Source organism: Photinus pyralis, unplaced genomic scaffold, assembly GCF_008802855.1.
Source record: "Photinus pyralis isolate 1611_PpyrPB1 unplaced genomic scaffold, Ppyr1.3 Ppyr1.4_unclustered_Scaffold1434, whole genome shotgun sequence".
Lineage (NCBI taxonomy): Eukaryota > Metazoa > Arthropoda > Insecta > Coleoptera > Lampyridae > Photinus > Photinus pyralis.
In genome coordinates this window covers 1-21494 of record NW_022171019.1, presented here as the reverse complement: position 1 = coordinate 21494, position 21494 = coordinate 1, and the positions used below count along the sequence as shown (strand labels likewise).

Genomic DNA, 21494 nt, shown 5'->3' with positions numbered 1-21494 from the left:
GTCGGGTACACCGTTATTCATAATAATACCGTCCGGAGAATATGCAAGCCATGGCATCAACTTGCATACAATTAATGAACACGTTGCAATGTATTTGTATTTGTATTTTTCTTAAATGTGTTCAGTGCCTGTTTTTATTTTAATTATTTTAATTTAAACAGGTTTCGATAATGCTATATATACAATCTGTACAGTAAACAGCTTAACCCTTTCCATACGGCTGACGCAGCCTATCCCACACCGAGGAAATGTGCCGCACATGGGTTGATGGAATGTCTGCCTCCATAGTCGGCAGCTGTCTGTTCGGGCACGGTGAAATAGTGTCGCACAGTTAACAGCTATGTTTCCTTTTTACAGCACAAATTCTCATATAAGCTGGCCATAGGGAAAGGGTTAAAACTCGGATTAAAATAATGAACCCGACGCGGATGTTGTAGTAGGTTATGACGATGTCACCACTCTATTAGGTATTTGACATTTTACATATTTAAGGTGCCTATGATTTTCGCAAATAGCTTATTGTAATCTCATGGGGAGGTTGGGTCAGTGCCGAAGTTTGCAAACATAAACCTTTAATTTCTTTTGCTTGCTCAGTCACTAATCCGCACAATATTACATGGCCTGCCTTAAATACTGCCTCCCCTTCTTTCAAAGGTCGCATACGGTTCCCCACGTATTCCAAAATATCACTTAGTGATATTTCGATTCGCACCATTTTTACTGAAAGGATATCATTTATATTTTAGTTTCCCTTTATTTGGATTGCTTACATAGACTATCCAATCAATCTTTCACCGTTAACAAACGTGAAACAATGAAATTGAAGTGCCACAACGGGTAATTGATACTACCCTTGCTTGGTCAAACACTTGCCTGGAAAATAATAATTATCATATATAATACCATAAGTAGTCGAAGTATTGTCGAATATTTTTGAGGTGCTGTCACGAATGCTAGTTACGCTGATTAATACCACGAGCGCTTGCGCGAGTGGTATTAAAAAGCGTAACTAGCATGAGTGGAGGAGCAGCTCAAAAATAATCTACAAATACTTCGACTACGAATGGTATTCGGAGGACTATTCAATGAATCAAAAGAAAAATTAAGCATAATTAACCCACGCGAATGTATTTCCATGACAACAATAAACGTCAAAATAAATTACGGAAGTTGCTTTTTATTTTGCTATTGATTCTATTCGAACTTTTGTGCTCCAAGCTAATTCGTTATGAGTGATTAAATTAAAAGATGTGGTGATAAGTCGGTTGTCGAAATTGATTAATAAACTAAGAAGAATGTTCCGGTTAATACGACAAAATTTCGCGTCATTTCACTGGTGGAAGTTTGACAAATGTCATTGAATAATCGCATTGAATTGTCGCTGAAATACCACACGTGAAATTATCGCTGAAATACCACACGTGCAATTATCACTATAATTCGTTCCCATTGGCGCAGCAATTTGAAATCGAGGCATTTCACTGGTTGAAATGTGACAAATGTTAGATGAATTGAATAGTCATGCTTATTATATTATATTTTGCGTGGATATACTTACTTATACAAGTGTTGTGAGCAATGTAGTCTTGAAAAAGACTGTTTCTTCTAAGGTATAAACGCAGGGTAATAAAAAAATCGAACAAAAAAGGTACAGGTAGCATACACTTGGAGTATGAAAGCAAAATGTTGTTCACACTCATTTCCGACATCTTGAATTTTTCAGCGCCCTCCATTGATTTTCGCGAATAATTTACTTTTTAGGAGTGGTTGGAATCAAACAAATTTACTAGCAGAGATATTAACAATCAATCGGAGATAAACGCTGACGATGTTGACGCTGTTATGAAGATAGACCGCATAGAAAATACTGATATTGATCGAGGAGAATCTAATTTGAATAAAATTAATAACATTCCAATAATAATAATACAAAGAAATGATTACTCTAAGTGTATAGGCCATAATATATGTACGGAAACTGAACGCAATGAATCTAATGTTAATGATATTAACAATGCTAATAACATAACTCTGAAAAATAGTGATGCAAAACAAACACAGCGTAGTAAAGATACTAATATTGATTGTAACGAATCTAATTTGAATGGGCTTAACAATTTTGACACAATAATGGAAAAAAATAATGATCACATGCAAACAAACTGCACTAAAACTAGTGATATTGAGAACCACGAATTTAATGAAATTAATGAGAAACAAATTAGTCATACTGAAAGGAGGAACACTAACAAAGTATATGATTTTGACGATACTAGTTCTCATATTTCAGAACCAACGGTTTATCAGTACTCGGGTAGCTCATACGTGCCGACAACTGAAGAAAGCGAAGAATCCGTTTCTGGCGGGATGCTGTCCCACCCAGTCTGGTGGTCGTCACGTCGGGGTCGTGGTCGGGCTCGAGGAGGAGATGGGGGTGCTGGCAGGATGGCGTCCCAGCCAGCCTGGTCGTCTCGACGGCGTGATGGGCCGGTAACAGCTTCCGATGTCGCCAACGCCTGCTTCTTCCGCAACCGTGGACGTGGTACATTTCCATCTCCACGGCGATGAACCAGTAGATCTGCCTGTACTGATGTGTCCGGCTTCACCGCTGTGTCGACGTTTGCATCAACGTCCACTTCGGTTACTACGGCAGGACGGGCGGCGATATCTTCAACTGCGACTGGCTCCACCTCACCAGACGACGCATCGGTGGATGTGGAGTCGTGGGACAACTGCCTCCTCATAGGCTTTCTCCCTCGTTTGGCCTTCTGTTTTTTTTGATACACCTTTGGCTTAATCTCATGCCAGAATGGGGGGAAAAGCCTTAACGCTCGACCCAACATGTCGTGCGCCTCTTCTTCTGTCCCATCAGGGTCTACAAATTCGGCGACTTGCACTTTTTGTATAAGAGTACGTAAAATGGCGAGCGTCTCAGGCAAGGGGTTCTCAATTTGAAATATTGCCGACATAATTTGTTGCAATTTGGCGTCTATCTCGCTCGGTTGCTTTTGTTTCTCACACCCTTCAGGACATCGCTGTTTAAAAAGAAATCAAGGGCAGCGACCGGGGACATGGCAACCACCAATTTGTTCTGTATGTCGTCAAAATTAAGCGTAATAAAATTGGTGAAATCTTCCCTGATTGCCTTCGAAACTGGCCCACTGTAAAAAACTTTGCAGACGTCTTCGATCTTGACGTCCTCCCTTCTATTGTAATTTATTAAAGCGGCCTTTAGCTCGTGTAGCCTGATGGGACGGAAGAAAAGGCTCTAAAATTGTACTTATTTTAAAACAGTTTAACTTACATGTACAGGAGTGGCCATGGTGATGTAATAAGGTGGTGGTTGAGGAAAAAAAATGTTCTGTAAAATGTAAAAAAAAACTTGTGTAATAAAATGTAAAAAAAAGTAGTTCTGTAAAAATGTAAAATAAAAATGTGTTCCAAAATGTCAAAAGAAAATGTATAAAAAAATGTAAAATAAAAAGAAATTATAAAAAAGGTTGGTTGTAAGGTTTTGGTAGGAATGTTGAGAAATTTGAAGTGCTTTAATGAAAGTTTCAAAAAGACTGGTGCCGTTTGAAGGTGAAATATTAGCATTATCTGTTTTGTTATCTGTAATGTTACAAATATAATAAAAATTCTACTTAATCGATCTAGCCTTTATCGTTTTAAGTCCATAAGTTTTCGCATTTCGGTCATCTCGGATTCGAACGAAATATTGTTCTTAGACTAAATCGGGTGCGAGGAATTCAAATCCGGCGTCCATTTGGACCTGGGAGGTCGTTTTGGCACTCAAAAAAAATTAAAAAGTCAACAAATCGGATATGACCCCCTAAGATTGAACGCCGAGAGATTATTTATCGGACTAGGGGGTTGGTTGATGGCTCGTTGGAAAGAGGAAGGTTCAAGGAATCTACTGCCACTTCCCGTTTCCGGTTCCGGTACAGCATCTGACCAAAGTCCGGTTAGGTTTTCTCGGGAACCACCCGACCGATCCGCTAACAGGTAAATTTTTAGACAACTTAACGGCTGAATTAGAAGCTGAAGGTTCTGAGAGTTAGATTGAAGAAGAATTCGTGTCAGGATTATACCTGCGGCGGATTTCCCTATACGCCAACTACGCCCTGGCGTTTGGCGGCGTACGGAGGGTGGCGGTACCGAGTACACTTGACGCGACAACACCTGTATGCCGGGTGCCGGCTATGGACTACTTCAGCTACTTGAGATGTACCGAGAATTTTTAGTGGTTCGAGAGTCGAGAGACTCGATTTCATTTCAACACGTTTATTATCTTTTCGTGTTTTCGTTCGTCTTTATTTTTTGTTTTTGACTATTTTTTCACTAAAACTACTTATACAAATACAAGTACCTATAAATAAAATGAGTGACGGAAGACCGAGACAATGGTGCGCATTATAAACGCAAATGAGAGGAAAAACATGCCAGAGAAGAAGCTATTATAAAGAAAACGCCAAAACTTGATGAAAGATACTTAAAAAGTAAGTAATTTTGAGTTGAGATATGGTAGTGGTACCTATATGAGAATAAATTGGGGATTTAATTTACGATTCAGGGTGATTAGACATAGGTACAATTTTCAGCAGGTCTATATTCAGCTTCAGCATTCACCAAAAGTTCCATGCATAGTCCCCTGTCACAGAGAGGGACCATATCCATATTACAATCACCCTAAGTTTATGGGTACGGTATTGATTTGATTGATTGATTAAAAATTAAAAAGTGCCACTTACTTAGAATACTTAGGTTATACTTACATATAGATATTACATATACAGTTTCGTTTTTTATTACATTAAAATAGTATATTAAGATACAAGTGTATAATCAAGTCTTTAAAGCACGCGCAACGAGTTTAAGGGCACGACGCAAAGCGGAGTGCCTTTAACGTTGCAAGTGCTTTAAAGGCCAATTATACACGTGTATCTTATAGTATTTTTTATTATACCTGCAGTATAATTTAAAAATAGGAAATACAATGAAATCATATTGACGTTATACTCGAATACATGTCTAATTAAGTGGGCTGGGTTTTCGTAATTTCACGATTGCCATGGAAATGTCACTTGACGTTTGCTTATAAAAATCATCGTCTTTGGAATAAAACGATTTGCGTTGAAAAACATAGTACACCGCCCATTAAATCGCTTGTTGTAAAATCTAAACAAACGTTGGTAGGTGTAAAATCCAACTCCAGTAAAGCTTATTAAGTATAAAGAATATGAAAAGTTGTTTCCATGGATGAATAGGAAGTTACTTACGAATAAAGTCTTAAATGCATCGGTAATGCTGGCATATATGGAGGAAATGTCAAAGGTGTTTAAATCTTCTATCTTTTGGTGCATTCATTCAAAACTTCACTTATTGCTGCGACTAAAAAGTGGAACAGGTTTGGAAGCATATCCCAAATTGAGCGCGTTTGTGGAAGCTTCAACCAAAGGATAGGTACAAGCCAAAGCAATGTTCTGCATTTACAGAAAGCGACCTAAGTGTGGTGTCACACTATGCGTTTTTACCGCTCCCGCTAAAACGGATGCGGTTTGACAGGATGAGATCTACTTGTCACACTATTCCGGTCTAACGGGATGCGTTTTTGCTATCTATATTTTGGCAGTCTGTATAGTGTCATGTCTCAATTGTTAGAGATGGTTTGTGCGCTTGAGGCGGAGGGGTTATTGCGAAAGCAGATATATCGTCAATATTGGATTGATCCTTTTAATTCAGGGCGAGAATCTAATAATAGGTTTGCGAAGTTTTATGAAAAAATTCGAATGAACAAGAAAAAAATTTTTGTATATTACCGAATGTCCAAAAATTCATTGATTGATTGATTTATTGTGCTGAGAGACCGTACAGTCTTTACACTTGTCAGGGTTTGGATATAAATTTAACATAAATAATATAAGACACTATACACCTACATATAAGAGACAAACAAGACACAATTGCAGAATTAAAATGACACGATTATAGAAAAAAGAAAATGTAAAATTAAGAGATCAGGTGACTAGACTCAACGAATTCTTCAAGCGAATAAAACACATGTGTCACTAAAAATGATTTTAACCTGTGTCTGAAGTTGTTATACGGCAATTGTCTGACATTTTGGGGCACAGTATTGAACAAGCACTTTGATTTATAAAGTACACCGTTTTGAGTTACAGCAAGGCGAGAAAATGGACGTCTAACGAGATCTTTTCGTCTAGTGTGGTGTTGGTGGACGTTAAATTGTCTTATAAGTTCTCCTTCGTTCTTCTTTGCATAACATAAAGCTTCAAGTATGTAAACACTAGGAAGGGTTAGTATTTTATGTTCTTTAAAAACATTGCGACAATCTTCTCGGTACCTCAGACTTCCCACGATTCTTACCGATTTACGCTGTAGTTTAAAAATGCGCTTCGATGAGGGAGAACTTCCCCATGCCAGTATAGCATACGATAATAGACTGTGGATTAGGGCGAAGTAGGCGTTTTTAACCACTTTTGTTGACGAAATAACATTTAGACGTCTAAGTAAGAAAATGGACTTATTAATTCGCGCACAAAGACTATCACAGTGCAGATTAAAGTTTAAGCGACGATCAACCAGACACCCCAGGAAGTTAACACACGGCATGTTGCTAGATGTGACACTTTGGTGGACACATTCGACGAACTACTTGGGGTATTGCGACCACACATCACCAAAAAGAATACAAACTTTAGGAACGCTATAAGTCCAGAAGAAAGATTAACGGTAACACTTAGGTAAGTACATCAATTATATATTTATTTTAATAAGTACATACACATTGTCATATTACAACTCGTACATTGATCTGTGAGACATACATGACTCACTTGACTGTTGAGAGTTCTGTGGGGATATGAGAGGAGTATGAACAAATGATGGACGTGGTTGAGTATGAGTTGATTGATTAAAAGTTTGGGCAACTTAAGGCGGTAGATGATATTGTGAATGGTCAAGAAAATGTTTTGAGAACTGATAAGTAGCATTCATTGAAGCAAGCGGAGTTGAATTATTTTTCATTTGTTGAAGGTCTCGAAAAAACTGTAGAGTCATAAATTTAAAATCTAATTTCTCTTCAGCGTTCAACTGTTTGTAATCAGGAAGAAGAGACATTAAAAATGACTTGTCTGCATCATCTTCTATGTGTTTGCTGCAGCTATTATCTAATCTCTTTAGTAGCTGATTTTGAAAAGGCGTAAGGTTGTGTACTCTACGTTGTCGTTCCCTAATTGAAGTAGCTTTTGGACGTCGGATTTCGTTAGCAACACCTGCTGCATCTTCCACCTCATCCGGTTCTTGGCTGTCCTCCGTATTTACACCTTCTTCATCTTCCTCATTCTCTTCAGCTCCAAGGTTTTTAGGGATATTTCCGGACGTGTTTCGTTTCTTCATTGTGATTTGCAGAAACGTGAGAGAGTCCGCATATATGTATTTTTTTTTCTTATTGGGAGCAGCATCACCACTCTTGCCTTGGTTCATAAACTTATAGTAATTATCTCTAACATGTCGCCATTTATTCTTCATTTCCTTTACTGTAACAACGGAAGACAATAAATTTGTAAATTATATACATATACGAGTATTAATATTGTACTAAGGTTCATGCGTCCGAGTTCTACTACACAGTATTTAATTTTTGAGATTTTCACTTAAATAATTTTAAATATTATTAAAATTCTTGTTTGCAGGTATTTGTCTACTGGAATGACCTTCTCAAGCCTTGGGTACGAATTCCAAATTGCAAGATCTACAATTGGAACAATAATCCGAGAAACCTGTGAAGCGATTTGGAGTACTTTGAAAGAGCAAGAAATGCCGGAACCCACTGAAGAGGTGTGGTTGGGCATCGCAGATCAATTTTATTTAAAAACAAACTTTCCTAACTGTGTAGGCACGATAGATGGAAAGCATATAAGATGCATGAATCCCCGAAGAGGAGGATCAAATTTCTTCAATTATAAGAAGTTCTTTTCTATTGTGCTAATGGCAGTTGTAGATGCAAATCTCCGTTTTGTCGCAATTGATGTTGGTGCATACGGAAAAGAAGGAGACTCGACTGTATTTCGGGACAGTCCATTAGGCAAGAAACTGTACTCTGGCAGTTTGAATCTGCCACCGCCTCGTTGTTTACCGAACACCCAGCCCGAGGAAATTCCCCAACCCTTCGTAATGGTTGGGGATGAGGCATTCAAACTTCATACGAACCTCTTGAAACCGTATCCATCCCGCAACATGAATGCTACAAAAAGAGTGTTCAATTACAGACTATCAAGGTGCAGACGCAATGTGGAGTGCGCCTTTGGAGTTCTGGCAAACAAGTGGAGGATTTTTCATACTCCCATTCTTGTGCAACCTAGTTTCGTGGATAAAATAGTGCAAGCTAGTAGTATAGTAAGGCCGATCCTGGACCACTTTACATTGAAAAGTGCCATATGATTGAAGTGTTAGCGTTTCAAGGTCAAAGTGGTGTTGAAGGTCAAAGTGGTATTGCGTAAGTGGGGGTGGGTGGGTTTCAAGGTCGAGTGTTGAGAAGAAAGGGGTGTATTGTTTGTGTTTTTCGGAGGGGGGGTGATGGGTGAAGGCCATTGGATTTCAAGGTCGAGTGTTGAGAAGAAAGGGGGTGTATTGTTTGTGTTTTTCGGAGGGGGGGTGATGGGTGAAGGCCATTGGATTTCAAGGTCGAGTTGTGAGAACAAAGGGGTGTATTGTTTGTGTGGAGGGGGGGTGGCGGCGGCTCAAGGCCGTTGGGTGTAATATAAGGTGTTAATTGGAAGACATTTGTCCATAATAACAAGAATCGACGAGATGTCAAGAGTCATTGTTCATAATCATCATCAGCAGCAGCAGCGGCAGCAACGGAAAAAAAGAATTGACGAGCTGGTAATGAAAATTAGAAAATTAAAGTGGGATGTGGAAATTTTGGGTTGTCGGCGCCGTATGGAAAAATTGATGTTGTGAGGTCTACTGGCGATTTGTGTGCATGAGATAAGGCCCAATGATGATGATGATGATGATGTACCTAAATAAAATGATTATTTCCTTGTGTATATGTAAAGTTGTGTGTATTAAAAAAAAAAAATGTACAAAGGGGTGTTTATTCATTTTCCCATCGGCAATGTCCCTGTTAGAACCACACCCGCGTGGTATAAGTAGGTGTTATTTTGACATATTGATGGTTAATCGCGCTTGAATGAAGTTTTTGATCAAAATGATTGACCGTCTAGGGCCCCCTTTAGATCGTGTACATAAAAAAAACTTTGCAATTTCGCGCGCGCATTAAAAATAGAACAGTATCAGTTTGTACTTCGTGGCCTTGCACTCGTTTCTCATTTATGGTGTTGTTGCTTACGGAAATAATTATGATTTTTGCGGAAATTAAAATTCGGGAATATCATAACTCAGGTACGTAACTTAGTAACAATACTTATTGCAGGGAGAAATCATGAAATGAGATTTATAATTTCCATTGTAGGTTGCTGCAACAACGCCCTGTTTCACTTTTGCTTGACCTCGACAATGAATTCCTCGTATTGGATTAAAATTATAGCCGTGGAAAGTTTGCGGCGGGATAAACTATATTAATAACAATAACAATTGCATCAATTCCGTATATTTGAAATAGGTACATACAATAATTACATTATTATTTCGTTATAGTTACATTGACATTTGTTTTAAAAATGTAATATAATTAATTATTAATTGCATTTCTTTTTGGAGATGCTGCTGTTGTGTTCGGGATGCCGTTAATTCCCTTTCCAACCTTTCGGTAAGAAGTTGGGAATCTCGGTGCTTCGTTTCAACAATGGGCAACATTTGCTCCAGGCACCGCATGGACACCATTGCCAGCTCTTGGGGGTTGGACGGCTCGTGCCACCTGTGCGGGTCCAGCGGGTGGTGGTGGTGGTGGCGGCAGATCTGTTGCTGCTGCTGGGGAGATGTTTTGGTAGATGTCTCTTAGGACATTCATGTCCTTTGCACCCGCCCTTGGTAACGAAGCTCTGTAACAATAAGGAGAAAAGCACAGTATTAAGAATAGAGTGTATGTATATATTGCAAGTATAACTTACTGAAAGTGATTGTTGTTCACGGCGTTATTGCCCGGTGGCGGCGGATGAAATTGGTGTAAGCCATCTCCCGCGTGCTGATTTGACTGGGGCGGTGGTGGTGGCGGCGGCGCGGGAATTATGATGTGTTCTAATATCTGTACCGGATATTGATGATGGCTATAAAAACAAATATATATTAGAATAATTTTTTAAAATTTGTTAATTTTTTTTTGTTTTCATGAGCAATTTTTACCTTAACTGCTGCTGCTGATGCTCCTGGTCGTGAGGTGGAGGGATCGTCCTTACTTGTGGGGCATATACGTGGCTCACGATGCCCTCGTATTCTTTCAGAAAGTCGTCCAACTCATTCATGTTGTTGTTGTTGGCTGTTGTAGTGGTGGTTCTATAAAAACAATAAAACAATTGTATGGATGGTGGAAAGCGAGCGCGAGAACGCCTTACCTTTCCTGGTGTCCTTCATCATCTTCGGTAATGAGATTGATGATGACATCTCCGTCCATTAATTTTGATGGTTTATTTTTTTCTAATGCCGTTCTTAACACCGAATGTTCGCCACCGCCACTAGCACCACCGTAAGGCTTCTTGTTCGTTTCACTTTTTTTTTTAATACTCAATTTCGCGCCGCGTTTGTTGTTAAAGGAAGACATCGAGGAAGACATGGTCTTAACGTTCACGTTAATACTTATCCAATATGAAAAATCTCCACCTATATATGGGGAGGGTTTTTGATGGAGTTAGCAAAAGAGTGAAAATCAAGGGCGTTCTCACAGGTTGCTTTCCTGGTAGCTCAACACTGACTCCATTGTCCTCCTCCGTACTTGCATGAGACACTTGCGACACCAAAGCTTCCAAGACCTACTCATGCAGTAACACTGACTCCATTGTTCTTGTCCTTGAAAACGTACTTGCATGAGACACCTGCGACACCAAGGTTCCCAGACCCCACTCATGCAACTGCAGTAACACCGACTCCATTGTTCTCGACCTTGGAAACGTATTTGCATGGTGTTAGCAGAAAGCGCATGGGACACCTGCGACACCCGAAGCTTCCTAGAAAAGCGCCAACAATAGCGAGCACTCATGTAAGAAAGGGAGAATTCATTAATGTCCTTCGGAACGTGAGCGTATAAAAGGCCTCCAATTTCCGCGATTTAATGACTTCGTCTCTGTGCATCTTTGACGTAATATTCCATCAACGACAAGTGTCTCTTTGTGTGTGTAAGTGTGAAGGCCTCACGGATTTCGCGCAACTTTGCCGGCGAGCTATTTTTGTCACGTTTCGAGGAAGAAGAACTCTGGGAAAATAGTTTTAATCGTAGGTAGGTACAATGGAATCTGTTACGTACGAAGCTTTGGAAAGGACATATACAAAGATTTTTTATAATTCCCAGTTGTAACTGTAAATTATACTAATTCTCAGTTGTAACTGTAAATTAGTACTAATTCCCAGTTGTAACTGGGAATTAGCACTAATTCCCAGTTGTAACTGGGAATTAGCACTAATTCCCAGTTGTAACTGTAAATTAGCACTAATTCCCAGTTTTACACTTACAACTGGGAATTATAAAAAATCTTCGACACATTTATAATTCCCAGTTGTAACTGGGAATGAAGAAGAGTAGGTACCAGAGACAGAAGAATTGAATCGTAAATGTTCGTTAATGCATGTATTTTAGATCGATGAAGCAAGAGTGCCACCACTCATGCGTGTATATTAGGTCGCTGTTGTGTAGGCGCTTAATTCCACCACACATAAATAACGATTCTTCTTTTTCTCTCAAGATTCTTTCATTAAATTTGTTAAATACGCCATAACTGACCATTAAGTCATGGGATTTTAAAAATGTTTTTAATGAAAAATAGTAATAGAAAATTAAAACTAATAAAATTTGAAATTTTGTTTACAAACTTTTTCAATCGCAGTGAAACAAAAGTTTGTGGTCACCAAATACAAATTTTAAAATTCCAAATTTTTTTAAACAAAATGGTTGATTTTTTAGTAATTTGCTGCGTTTTTTTATGCCGAAGCGCCTGTTACTAGAAGTATTGTGAATTCAATCTTAAATGGTCAATTTTGTCACTTTTTTTGAGAGGCGTGTCACCTCAAAAAACGCGAAAAACTAAATGTATCGATAACATTTTGCAATCTTTAGTCAATTTATTGTTGTTTATATATTGATATTTTCGCGATTTTGTAAAAACGAACCCCATGAATTTTGTATAAATTTTCAGGAAGGTACGTGTTTTATTTTTGGAGAATTAATAAGGTTAGATGTTCATTTTAAATATTCAATCAATAAAGCATTTATCTAATTTTATAAAAATTCGAACTTAAAAAGCAAACACTATAACCCTGCACATGATAAATGTGTTGTATGAGCTTTAACTTTAACCCTCCGATAAGAGCAGGGTCTCGAGCATGGTATTTGGTATAAAATGGCATTTCTCAGAATTGTTGATAAAAGTAACATTATTATTTCTCCAAAAATAAAACACTCCTGAAATATCGTATCTCATAGAAAAATTTCACATAGTTCATGAGGTATGTTTTCACAAAATCGCGAAAATATCAATAAATTAAGTCTTCCACAATTGTTTGAGATGACGTACCTCTCAAAAAATTGCCACAAAATTAATAAAGTTGTGGTCTAACAAAATACTATGTCATGAAATGTTCAATATTTTGTCGCGATTCTTGCGCAAACCGAAAACCACAATAAAATAACCAAAAATCGCAGTTAGCGATAATTTGAGTTTTCCGCATTTTTTGAGGTGACAAAATTCAAAAGTATTCATTGACAAAATGGGCCATTTAGGATTGAATTCACATTTTAATACAGGTGCTTCAACAAAAGTAAAAAAAACGCAGAAAATAAAAAATCGCGTTTTTCGCATGTTTGGAAATGGCGCCCCTTTCAAAAGATTCTGAAAAAATCATGAAAGTGGTTTTTAAAATAATACACCTTTTTTTTTAAAAAAAAAAATAAAACTGCAGCCATCTTAGTAAAAATGTGGAAGTTTTAAAACTTCAACATTTATTTAGGTTATGTTTCAGATTCTTTCAAGCAACAGTATGCCAGAAAAAAATTAAATCCAAAAAATTCGGTTTTTCGATGGTTTAAAGTGGGAGGGGGATTAGGGTGGTTCTGACAATGCCTAAATTTTTTTCAATAACCCCAATCAAACAAACAATGACAAAGCAAAATCAGTCTTAATGAGTATTTTGATAACTTACACCAATAATTTCAAATTTAAATTTTGTTACTACAGTCATTGAATGCGCAATATTTTTCTCTTCCTATTGATACTATTTATTTTTCTGTAAAATAGATTGGCAAGCAAAAAACCAGCAAAAACGTTTAACTATCCCTATCCCTATGTTCCGACTTTGAATGAACACCTGGTATATCTGTGTAGTAATTACAAATGTTATCCCAATACAAACTTTTGCCTGCTTTCTGCAATAAACAAGATAGGTACAAGTTAAAAAATATTGCCTCTACTTTTAACACTACAATGTTTTGTCAAAAACCTATGGAACGCCGTTTTATTATTTATTCCGACATTTCACAAAGTATCATTTTAAATAACAGTCAATTGTATGTCTCTTCTTTTTACAATTGTTGTTTTTATGTTATTTATTAAATGTGATTGTTTTTAAAATGTTACTTAATAAAAATGTTGCATGAATTAAAATGTTTGTTGATAATTTTAATTGGGCGCTAGTGTACACGTGGCCAAATGGACTAAACGGAAGTTCCTGAAACTCCCGCACAATCTCAGATACGATTTAAAATTATCAACAAACATTTTAATTCATGTAACATTTTAATTCATGTAACATTTTAATTCATGTAACATTTTAATTCAAGTCACATTTTAATTCAAGTAACATTTTAATTTAACAATCACTTTAAATAATTTTTTCTAATGTTAATAGAACGAATTTATATGATTGATGAATTAAAATGTTCGTTGAAAATATTTGTACAACACTTAAATAATTGAATTAATATGATTGTTGAATTAAAATGTTTGTTGAATTAAAATGTTGTTTGATAATTTTAATTCCACATTAAAAATGGATGAATCTTTATGTTTGTTGAACAAAATCGTTTTCTTAATGGAAGTATTTCCTCCAATTCAATTTAATTTTTTGTTATTAATTATTTGTTGAGAATAAAGTCAAATGCATTCCACCCATATAACAATATAATTCATGCAACATTTTTATTAAGTAACATTTTTTAAACAATCATATTTAATGTGTTAGATAAAAAGAACAAACAAAAAATAGTAGAGAATAAGAATGACTGTTATTTAAAATGATACATTGTAAAATGTTGGAATAAATAGTAAAACGGCGTTCCATAAAAACCCATTGACATGCAAGTAAATATTGGTGCAATAAATATACCAGATTCACTTAGAAACTAGGTTCTGAATATCTATGTAAAGAAAGGGCCAACGAACACCAACCAATGAGATTTGGTGAATAATACAAAATGTTTGTTGTATGCGATACCTATGGAAGGTAAACTAAATACATCGCTTGTTCGTTAGCTGAACCCCCACACTTCCTTTGTCAATTTCCGCCATATCTTTTGATGTTAGTAATGGGTTGGAAACAAGAGCTAGGTCCAGCTCTTAAAAAAATATCGATTACTTACCAATTACTTTTTCGGCTAATAAAGTTTTAATGAAAAAGTAATCGGGATTCCAGAGCCCTTTAAAAAGTAATTGAAATGTAATGTAATTTATTTATACATTTCTCGATTTGTGTAGGTATCAAACGTTTAGTTTCGGAACAGATATAAACTATGTTCACTCTGTAAATTAATTTATTAGTTGGTAATACTCATAATAAGTAATTAATTGTAGCTTTACATTTTCTGTAATACGAGTCATAGTCCCAGTTAATCCCCTAAATAAAAAGTAAATTTAAGGTTTTACTCTCAGTTTAGTAGTAATTTTAAAAAGACCGCTCATTGAAATACCTTGTATTATTGTAGTAAGTTGCACTTTACGCTAAAATTTTAGAACTTAAATGGCGGTCAAGTAAGCCCCCTTTATTAAACGCCCTAGAGTTTTTAAAACACTCAGCATGCCTGCAGTCGCTTAAGATGGACTGCTTGTATATTATGTACCTATACTGTGATATGATAATTAATATGACGAGATTGGTTTTTTTTTAAGTATCATACTATGATTGTGAGTCTTTGATATTTTACTCGCTTAAAACAATATAATTTGTACCTGTACGCCTATGTGTAGAATAAAATAGATTTAAACGCGCGCCTATGTTGTGCGTTCTTGCGAGCGCTAGGGCGTTGCGCTTGCGTCCTCATCCTCACAAAAATTGGAGGTATAACCTGAAAAAGGTAGAGTTTCCTGTTTCGTCATTTTTGAAAATGAGATTAATTATTAATTGCGTCGTTGTTTTACTGTTGTAGTGCATTGCGTTTTTGAGTTTTGCGTTGTAGTGTATATATATTTATAATATTTGCGTCGTCGTAATAATATAAGAAAACACAGTGTAGTTGGATTGTACTTATCTAGTTAGGTATCTAACTGATTGCTTAGTTAGTTAGAACATCTTGGTCAGGTAAGGGTTGGATTCGTTTTTTTGTGCACCCTTGTTTATAGGTGGGCCATCTTGGGGACAGTGCATCCCATCCCGGCGATGTAGGTCCCGGCGACGTACACCCCGGCACCAATTTTCCGGCTTCAAGCCATCCCGGCGAACATTACCATACCGGCATCGATCATCCCGACGATTTATACCCGGCGACGACCCATTCCGGCGATGACCCATCCCGGCGACGGCCCATCCCGTTAGATTACACAATTTGTAAACCGTGCAGTAATTAGTTCAAATTCTTCCTGTAGTTATTCTCCAACATGGTAAGGGCGTGTACGATGTCTTCAAGTACAAATGCTACGGAAGCACTCATTCCCTCAGCGTGCTAAAATGACACCGCTTGCGCTTGGGGATGGATGGATCTATAGAAAATTTTTTACAGGATTGAAAAGAAACACTCAAAAGAATTTTTCTTGACCTTAAGTTTATTTTTCATTCCCGATATGACCCAATTTTTGCCATCTTACCTGTAACACCCTTTATGAGAAAAATTACGTTACTTTTTTATTATAGATGGACGAGCTTCAGAACTTAGATTTAGAGCAGTTTCTCAGGACTAGAGGAGTTTCAGAGGAGATAATAAGTAAATTCAAATCGGAAAATGTAATTGAACAATCACATGAAAACAATTGACTTTTAGTTTATAATTTTAGATTGATATTGTGGCTGTGCAGGTAATGCATGAAGATGAATTTAAAGAACTTATTCCGAAGAGCGGGGACAGAGCAGCCCTTAAAGAATTTAGTAGACGAAAATTAGCACCCAGGAAACAAAGTTTAATTGAAAAATTAAAAGATAAAATAGCAAAAGCGAATAATACAAATCTAGCTCAAACTCCAACCTTAAAACATAAAAGAAAAGCAACAAGAGTTGTACAAGTTGGATGGATGAATTTTAATGAGCAGAATAAAAAGTTTCAGCAAGTTAGGCTTAATAAAGGAGGAGGAACTAGAAGTATAAGTGTTGATAGAGATTGCCAGGTGAAAATGATTTTAGAAAAAGCGATTGAGATATTTTTTCCTAATGGAATTTCTCCCAGTGGACCGGTAAATAGTTTTGAGTTCAAACTACTTGATTTTAAACAACATGAAATAGACCACAATATGAGAATTCAAGACATGTTTGAAGTTACTGGTTTAAGTAAATTAAGGTTTTATTTGGCAAGCACCAGTTCCAAAATTTGGTGTAGTTCGACTAACAATAATATACCGTCTTCTTCATTGCCAATAACAGTAGGTAAGCTTAAAATACAAGGAAGTTTTTAGGAAGGAAACTGTTACAAGTTAACACAAACTTTCATTTAACATACTATATGTATTTTTGAGGGCATGTGATTTTGATTTGCCAAACCTAATTAGGTTCCATAACTTGCAACTCATTTTATTGTTTTATTGCTAGTGTTGTAAGTAATTATTGTATCTAGTATTTCTCTAAAAAAATCTTTGTGATAAAGTTTTATTTGTGATTAATGTTGTCACCTAATGTTAATATTGTTTATTTTTAATATTTGCATTGGGGAAGTGAGTGGTATGCCAGTTAATTTGAGCAAATCATAATATTGTGAAATTTCAAAACCTTCACTTTTTCTTGTTTTTATCGGTTTTGTGAACATTGTGTATTTAATGAGTTAATCAAGTTCTATTTCTGAATGTGCTTCATGTTTATTGCATACGTGTTACCTTTGTTATTTTTTAGAATCAGACGACGATGTAGCGGTGTCGTCGCCAACTCATGCTTCTAACACTGAATTTCTAGCTCCAAATGCAGAAGTAAGTTTATATTCTTATTTTATTACCACATGTTTATACATTATGTCGTTCGTTGCTTATTATGCGGGTGATCATCGTTATAAAACAATGCAGTTTTTTTTCATTTTCTTCGTGATAAGAAAAAATCTTAATCCTTATAAATTATTATAATGGACAATTTTCAATTCATTCCTTATAAATTAAGTAAATTAAAAAAATTTTAAAGTCCAAAACCTAGCCAACTGCGGAATTTTAAAGTTTTCAGATAAAGTTGTAGTAGCGATTAAGATACAGCAAAAAAAGTATTAACAAAAGTTGTTGCAAAAGATGAAAATATCTCACATAAGAAATTTCGCTGAAAAATTCAAATTTTTAACTTTTTTACATTTTCTCAACACTTTTTACAAAGTTCACTAAGAGTGCCGTGAAGTAAACAACTGAAGCATAGAAATGTCATTGCATAGAGCAGTGAACTTGAGTGACAGTGTTTGCTGTTCCTAAAAAGGTAGAAATTATTCGATTTGGATGACTTAATCGAAAGTTACGATATGAAAACTTTCTTAATAGGTATTGCTACATTTCTCTTTAATCAAATTTTTGCGCTTCACAAAACGTTGAGTAGTTTTATTGTATGGCAATTCGTAAAAAATTTAAAAAAATAAAAAATTCGAATTTTTCAGAAAAGTTTTGCATGCAGGATTTTTCCTTTTTCCTTTTTTTCCTTTTTCTTAATATCTTTTTTCTCTATATTAATCGCTACTGTTACCTACTTTACCTGAAATCCTACTTTTATCTGATTGCAGTTGGCTACGTCTTTCACTTTAACGATATTTTGTATTCTTAATAAAGATGCATCTTAACGTCCTAAAGCTGCGTTCGGTTTGGTGCTCTGGAGTGGTCTCGGAGCTTGGTTGTCATGATTACAATTATTGGCAATAATGAATACCATGGCAACCAAGCTCTGGGAGCGCTCCAGAGCATAAAACCGAACGCAGCTCTACATAACCAGTAAAAATTTTATACTGATTGCTTTGAAAATACAAAAGTTATTTAGGTGTCTACATCTAAAATGAAACGCACTGTATCATCATGCAAAAAAATTTAATTATGTATTATAAAATTAATCTTTAATATCCCTGCTTTACCAAACAATGAAAGCATGGACTATAAAAATGATAATTAAATTCAATAGCAGATGGATTTGGCAACCGTGTTTACAAGAAGTAAACAAAGTAAGTAAAGAAAGGGTACAATAACTGGTTTACTCCGTCAACTTAGTAATTTTGCAACGCCTTAGGAAAAATATCAAATTTTGACAGATAATTCAAATAGTCTTGTCAAATAACATTTGAGAGAAAGTTTTGACGCATAATTGTCTCTTGGATTTATTGTTTGTTGCTGCTTGAAAATTTTACTCATGATATTTGTTTTGACAAAATCACTTGCTTGTCAACAAATACCATTTGTTAAATGATCAAGCAATGAACATTCATACCAGTTGAAAATTTTGCTAATGAATAATTATACAACCATGAAGGTAATAAGTAGTTAACTACCGTTTTTTTGTTTTAGGATGAATGGATAATGTTTTCTGATCGTTTAAGTCCAGATCTTCCATTAGGTAGATAATAGAAAAATTACATAAGTAAATTGGGAACAAATGTAACATTTTCAGAAAACACACAATCTAGTACAGTATTGCAAAGTCATTGCAGTTTACCTGACACAAATGAGTTGACTGTGTTAGTAAATTCTATTTTGGACAGTTGCGACAAAAATTCTACTTCAACAGCAGATAACGAAGTAGCAAATAGAAATAAATTCATGGAAGTAGATTACGAGGATCCAACAGATATTGAAGAATTGTTAATGAAAATAAATAAACTAATAAACAGTTCTGTTATCAACAAGGTAAATGTTTGTCGTGAACAGGTGTTTCAAGGTTTTGTGCGATCAGTACGAAGACCAAGATTCTCTGAATTTAATAAATTTTCTGTGAAATTTGCTGATGTTGAAGGAATTGCAGAAGGTGCTATAGATGAGGGTGGCCCTACCAGAGAAATGTTTCGAATAGCTTTGCAAGAAGTACAAAATAGTTCAATGTTTACAGGTAGGACACAAAAGCACTTGTGTCTATCTGACAAACATCTGAACAAAAACGAGTATTTTGAGGTTGGAAGGTTGATAAGTTTGTCTCTAGTACATGGTGGACCAGGTCCTAGGTTCTTTTGTGATACATTATTTGGTCTTATTGCTAACATAAAAGTGCAGCCGACTTTAGAGGATGTAATTCCAGAAATTCAAGTTGAACTTGCTCAGCTCAAAGATGCGACAGAGCTGAGTGTCATGCAAGATGTCGTACTATCTAGCAATGTGTTTTCTATTGCTGGCTTTAAGTTTGTAAAGAAAGCCGAGGACAAATTGGACATCATAAATGGTATGTTGTATGTATCTTTTATTTTTTTATTTTTAAGTGATGATTACAACTTTTGCAAAATCTAGGCAATATTATTATTTCTATTATACTTAAAATGCAGTGTGAAACTAAAATCTAACAAGTCAATTTTTAGGAACTTTAAAATTTTATGCCGTCAATGTTATTCATGAAGCGTTGGGACAGCTTCTAAATGGTCTAAAAACTTGCAACATACTAGAACATATTCGCCAATATCCGAACTTGTTCAAAGATATTATGTGCAGTAAACCATCTCTAACTGCAGAGCGTTTAGAAAATCTTCTACTCCCAGAATGGAGTGAAGCTGGATCAAATAGAAGACATATTGAGAATCGTGTCATTACCTACTTTAGAGATTATATCATAGATTGCGAGGGTACGTACTCAACTATATAGTTTTTAATTAAAGCTAATTTAACATATTTTAGATTCAGAATTGATTTCTTTAAACGAAATTTTGGCGTTTGCGACTGGTTTAGATTCCATACCTCCTCTGGGTTTCCAAATCAGCCCCAAAATAATATTTTTACATGACGAACCAGCATGTAAATTTCCAAAAGCAAACACCTGCAGTATAGAATTGAAATTACCAGTATGTCATAATAATTATGATGATTTCAAGTTGGACATGGATTTTGGTATTGGCAATGCAGTGGGTTTTGGTTTTGCATGAGTTTGTAGGGGTAATTAAGTTCTTAAAATAACTATTTTGATTATATTTTCAGTAGTTGTAACATAGTAGTTTACTACCTTACTACTTGTAATATAAAATGTATAACATTTTGAATTATTTTGTATTATTACAAACTATGAGACTACATTTTTTGTTTTATACATGTATTGCTTTGTTTGTCATTTTCTGTTTAATATGTATATGTATTGACAGACACACACACGGTGTTCTATGAATTCTAAGGACCAAATTGTAAAGTGGTGCCAAAAATGTCAACAAATTCACTTATTGGACATCAAAACAAAGCGTTTGGTCTTTTTCCGAAAGAAATTCGTGCATAAATAAAGATTTTCACTCTGAAGAGTCAAATTATTGTGAAGTAGTGCCAAAAATTTCATCAAATTCACTTATTAGACATCGAGACAAAGCGTTTGGTCTTTTTTCCGAAGAAATTGTTGCATAAATAACCTTAAGGGTGAAATTTTGAAGTGGTGCCAAGAATGTCATCAAATTTACTTATTGGACATTGAAACAAAGGGTTCAGTCGTTTTCCCGAAGGAATTAGTGCACAAATAGACTTTAACATCGCTGGTCACAAAAGTAGGGGGGTGGCAAAGCCTTTTTCGACAAGGGGAAACCTGATGCATGTAAGTTGTCACATAGGGAAAGTCCGAAGTCGATAGGTTAGTTAAATGTATTATTTTTACGTTCTCGCTGCATATAAACCCTCGCAACTTTTGACCCGTGCTACAAATCAATAGCAAACTGTCTGAATGTTTAAGGAACCAATTTATTTATTTATTTATATGTTCGGTGGTAAGTGGCCAACAGCCGAAGTCAATTACAGGCTCACATTATTTCATAAATATTGGTGCATTTT

At 35.8% G+C, this 21494-nt stretch overlaps 3 protein-coding genes and 1 long non-coding RNA gene across 9 annotated transcripts; 3 read left to right on the top strand and 1 right to left on the bottom strand.

Annotated features, from left to right (window-relative positions):
* Positions 1–6629: 6629 nt before the first annotated feature.
* LOC116181623 (protein ALP1-like) lies at positions 6630–8463 on the top strand. The gene is made up of 2 exons (XM_031502000.1): positions 6630–6764; positions 7716–8463. The coding sequence occupies exon 2, from the start codon at positions 7732–7734 to the stop codon at positions 8461–8463; it is 732 nt and encodes a 243-aa protein (XP_031357860.1). The 5' UTR covers positions 6630–6764; positions 7716–7731.
* Positions 8464–9269: 806 nt separating this feature from the next.
* On the top strand, positions 9270–10106 carry LOC116181627. Its single transcript, XR_004147299.1, has 3 exons — positions 9270–9429; positions 9500–9649; positions 9748–10106. It is a non-coding gene; the product is annotated as an uncharacterized LOC116181627 (long non-coding RNA).
* LOC116181626 (arp2/3 complex-activating protein rickA-like) lies at positions 9622–11360 on the bottom strand. Its single transcript, XM_031502007.1, has 4 exons — positions 10539–11360; positions 10330–10479; positions 10098–10253; positions 9622–10028 (listed from the first exon to the last, which is right to left on the bottom strand). The coding sequence occupies exons 1-4, from the start codon at positions 10754–10756 to the stop codon at positions 9827–9829; spliced, it is 726 nt and encodes a 241-aa protein (XP_031357867.1). The 5' UTR covers positions 10757–11360; the 3' UTR covers positions 9622–9826.
* A 4022-nt stretch (positions 11361–15382) lies between these two features.
* Positions 15383–20775, top strand: LOC116181624 (G2/M phase-specific E3 ubiquitin-protein ligase-like). 6 transcript variants are annotated; one of them, XM_031502004.1, is made up of 9 exons: positions 15485–15702; positions 15764–16001; positions 16252–16341; positions 16392–16974; positions 17434–17507; positions 19059–19107; positions 19162–19923; positions 20057–20317; positions 20370–20775. In XM_031502004.1, the coding sequence occupies exons 2-9, from the start codon at positions 15999–16001 to the stop codon at positions 20612–20614; spliced, it is 2067 nt and encodes a 688-aa protein (XP_031357864.1). In that variant the 5' UTR covers positions 15485–15702; positions 15764–15998; the 3' UTR covers positions 20615–20775. The 6 variants fall into 6 exon arrangements, with proteins under 6 accessions (XP_031357861.1, XP_031357864.1, XP_031357863.1 ...); XM_031502003.1 differs by having other exon boundaries at positions 15485–15931; positions 15987–16001; XM_031502001.1 differs by lacking the exons at positions 15485–15702; positions 15764–16001 and adding an exon at positions 15383–15478.
* Positions 20776–21494: the final 719 nt, after the last annotated feature.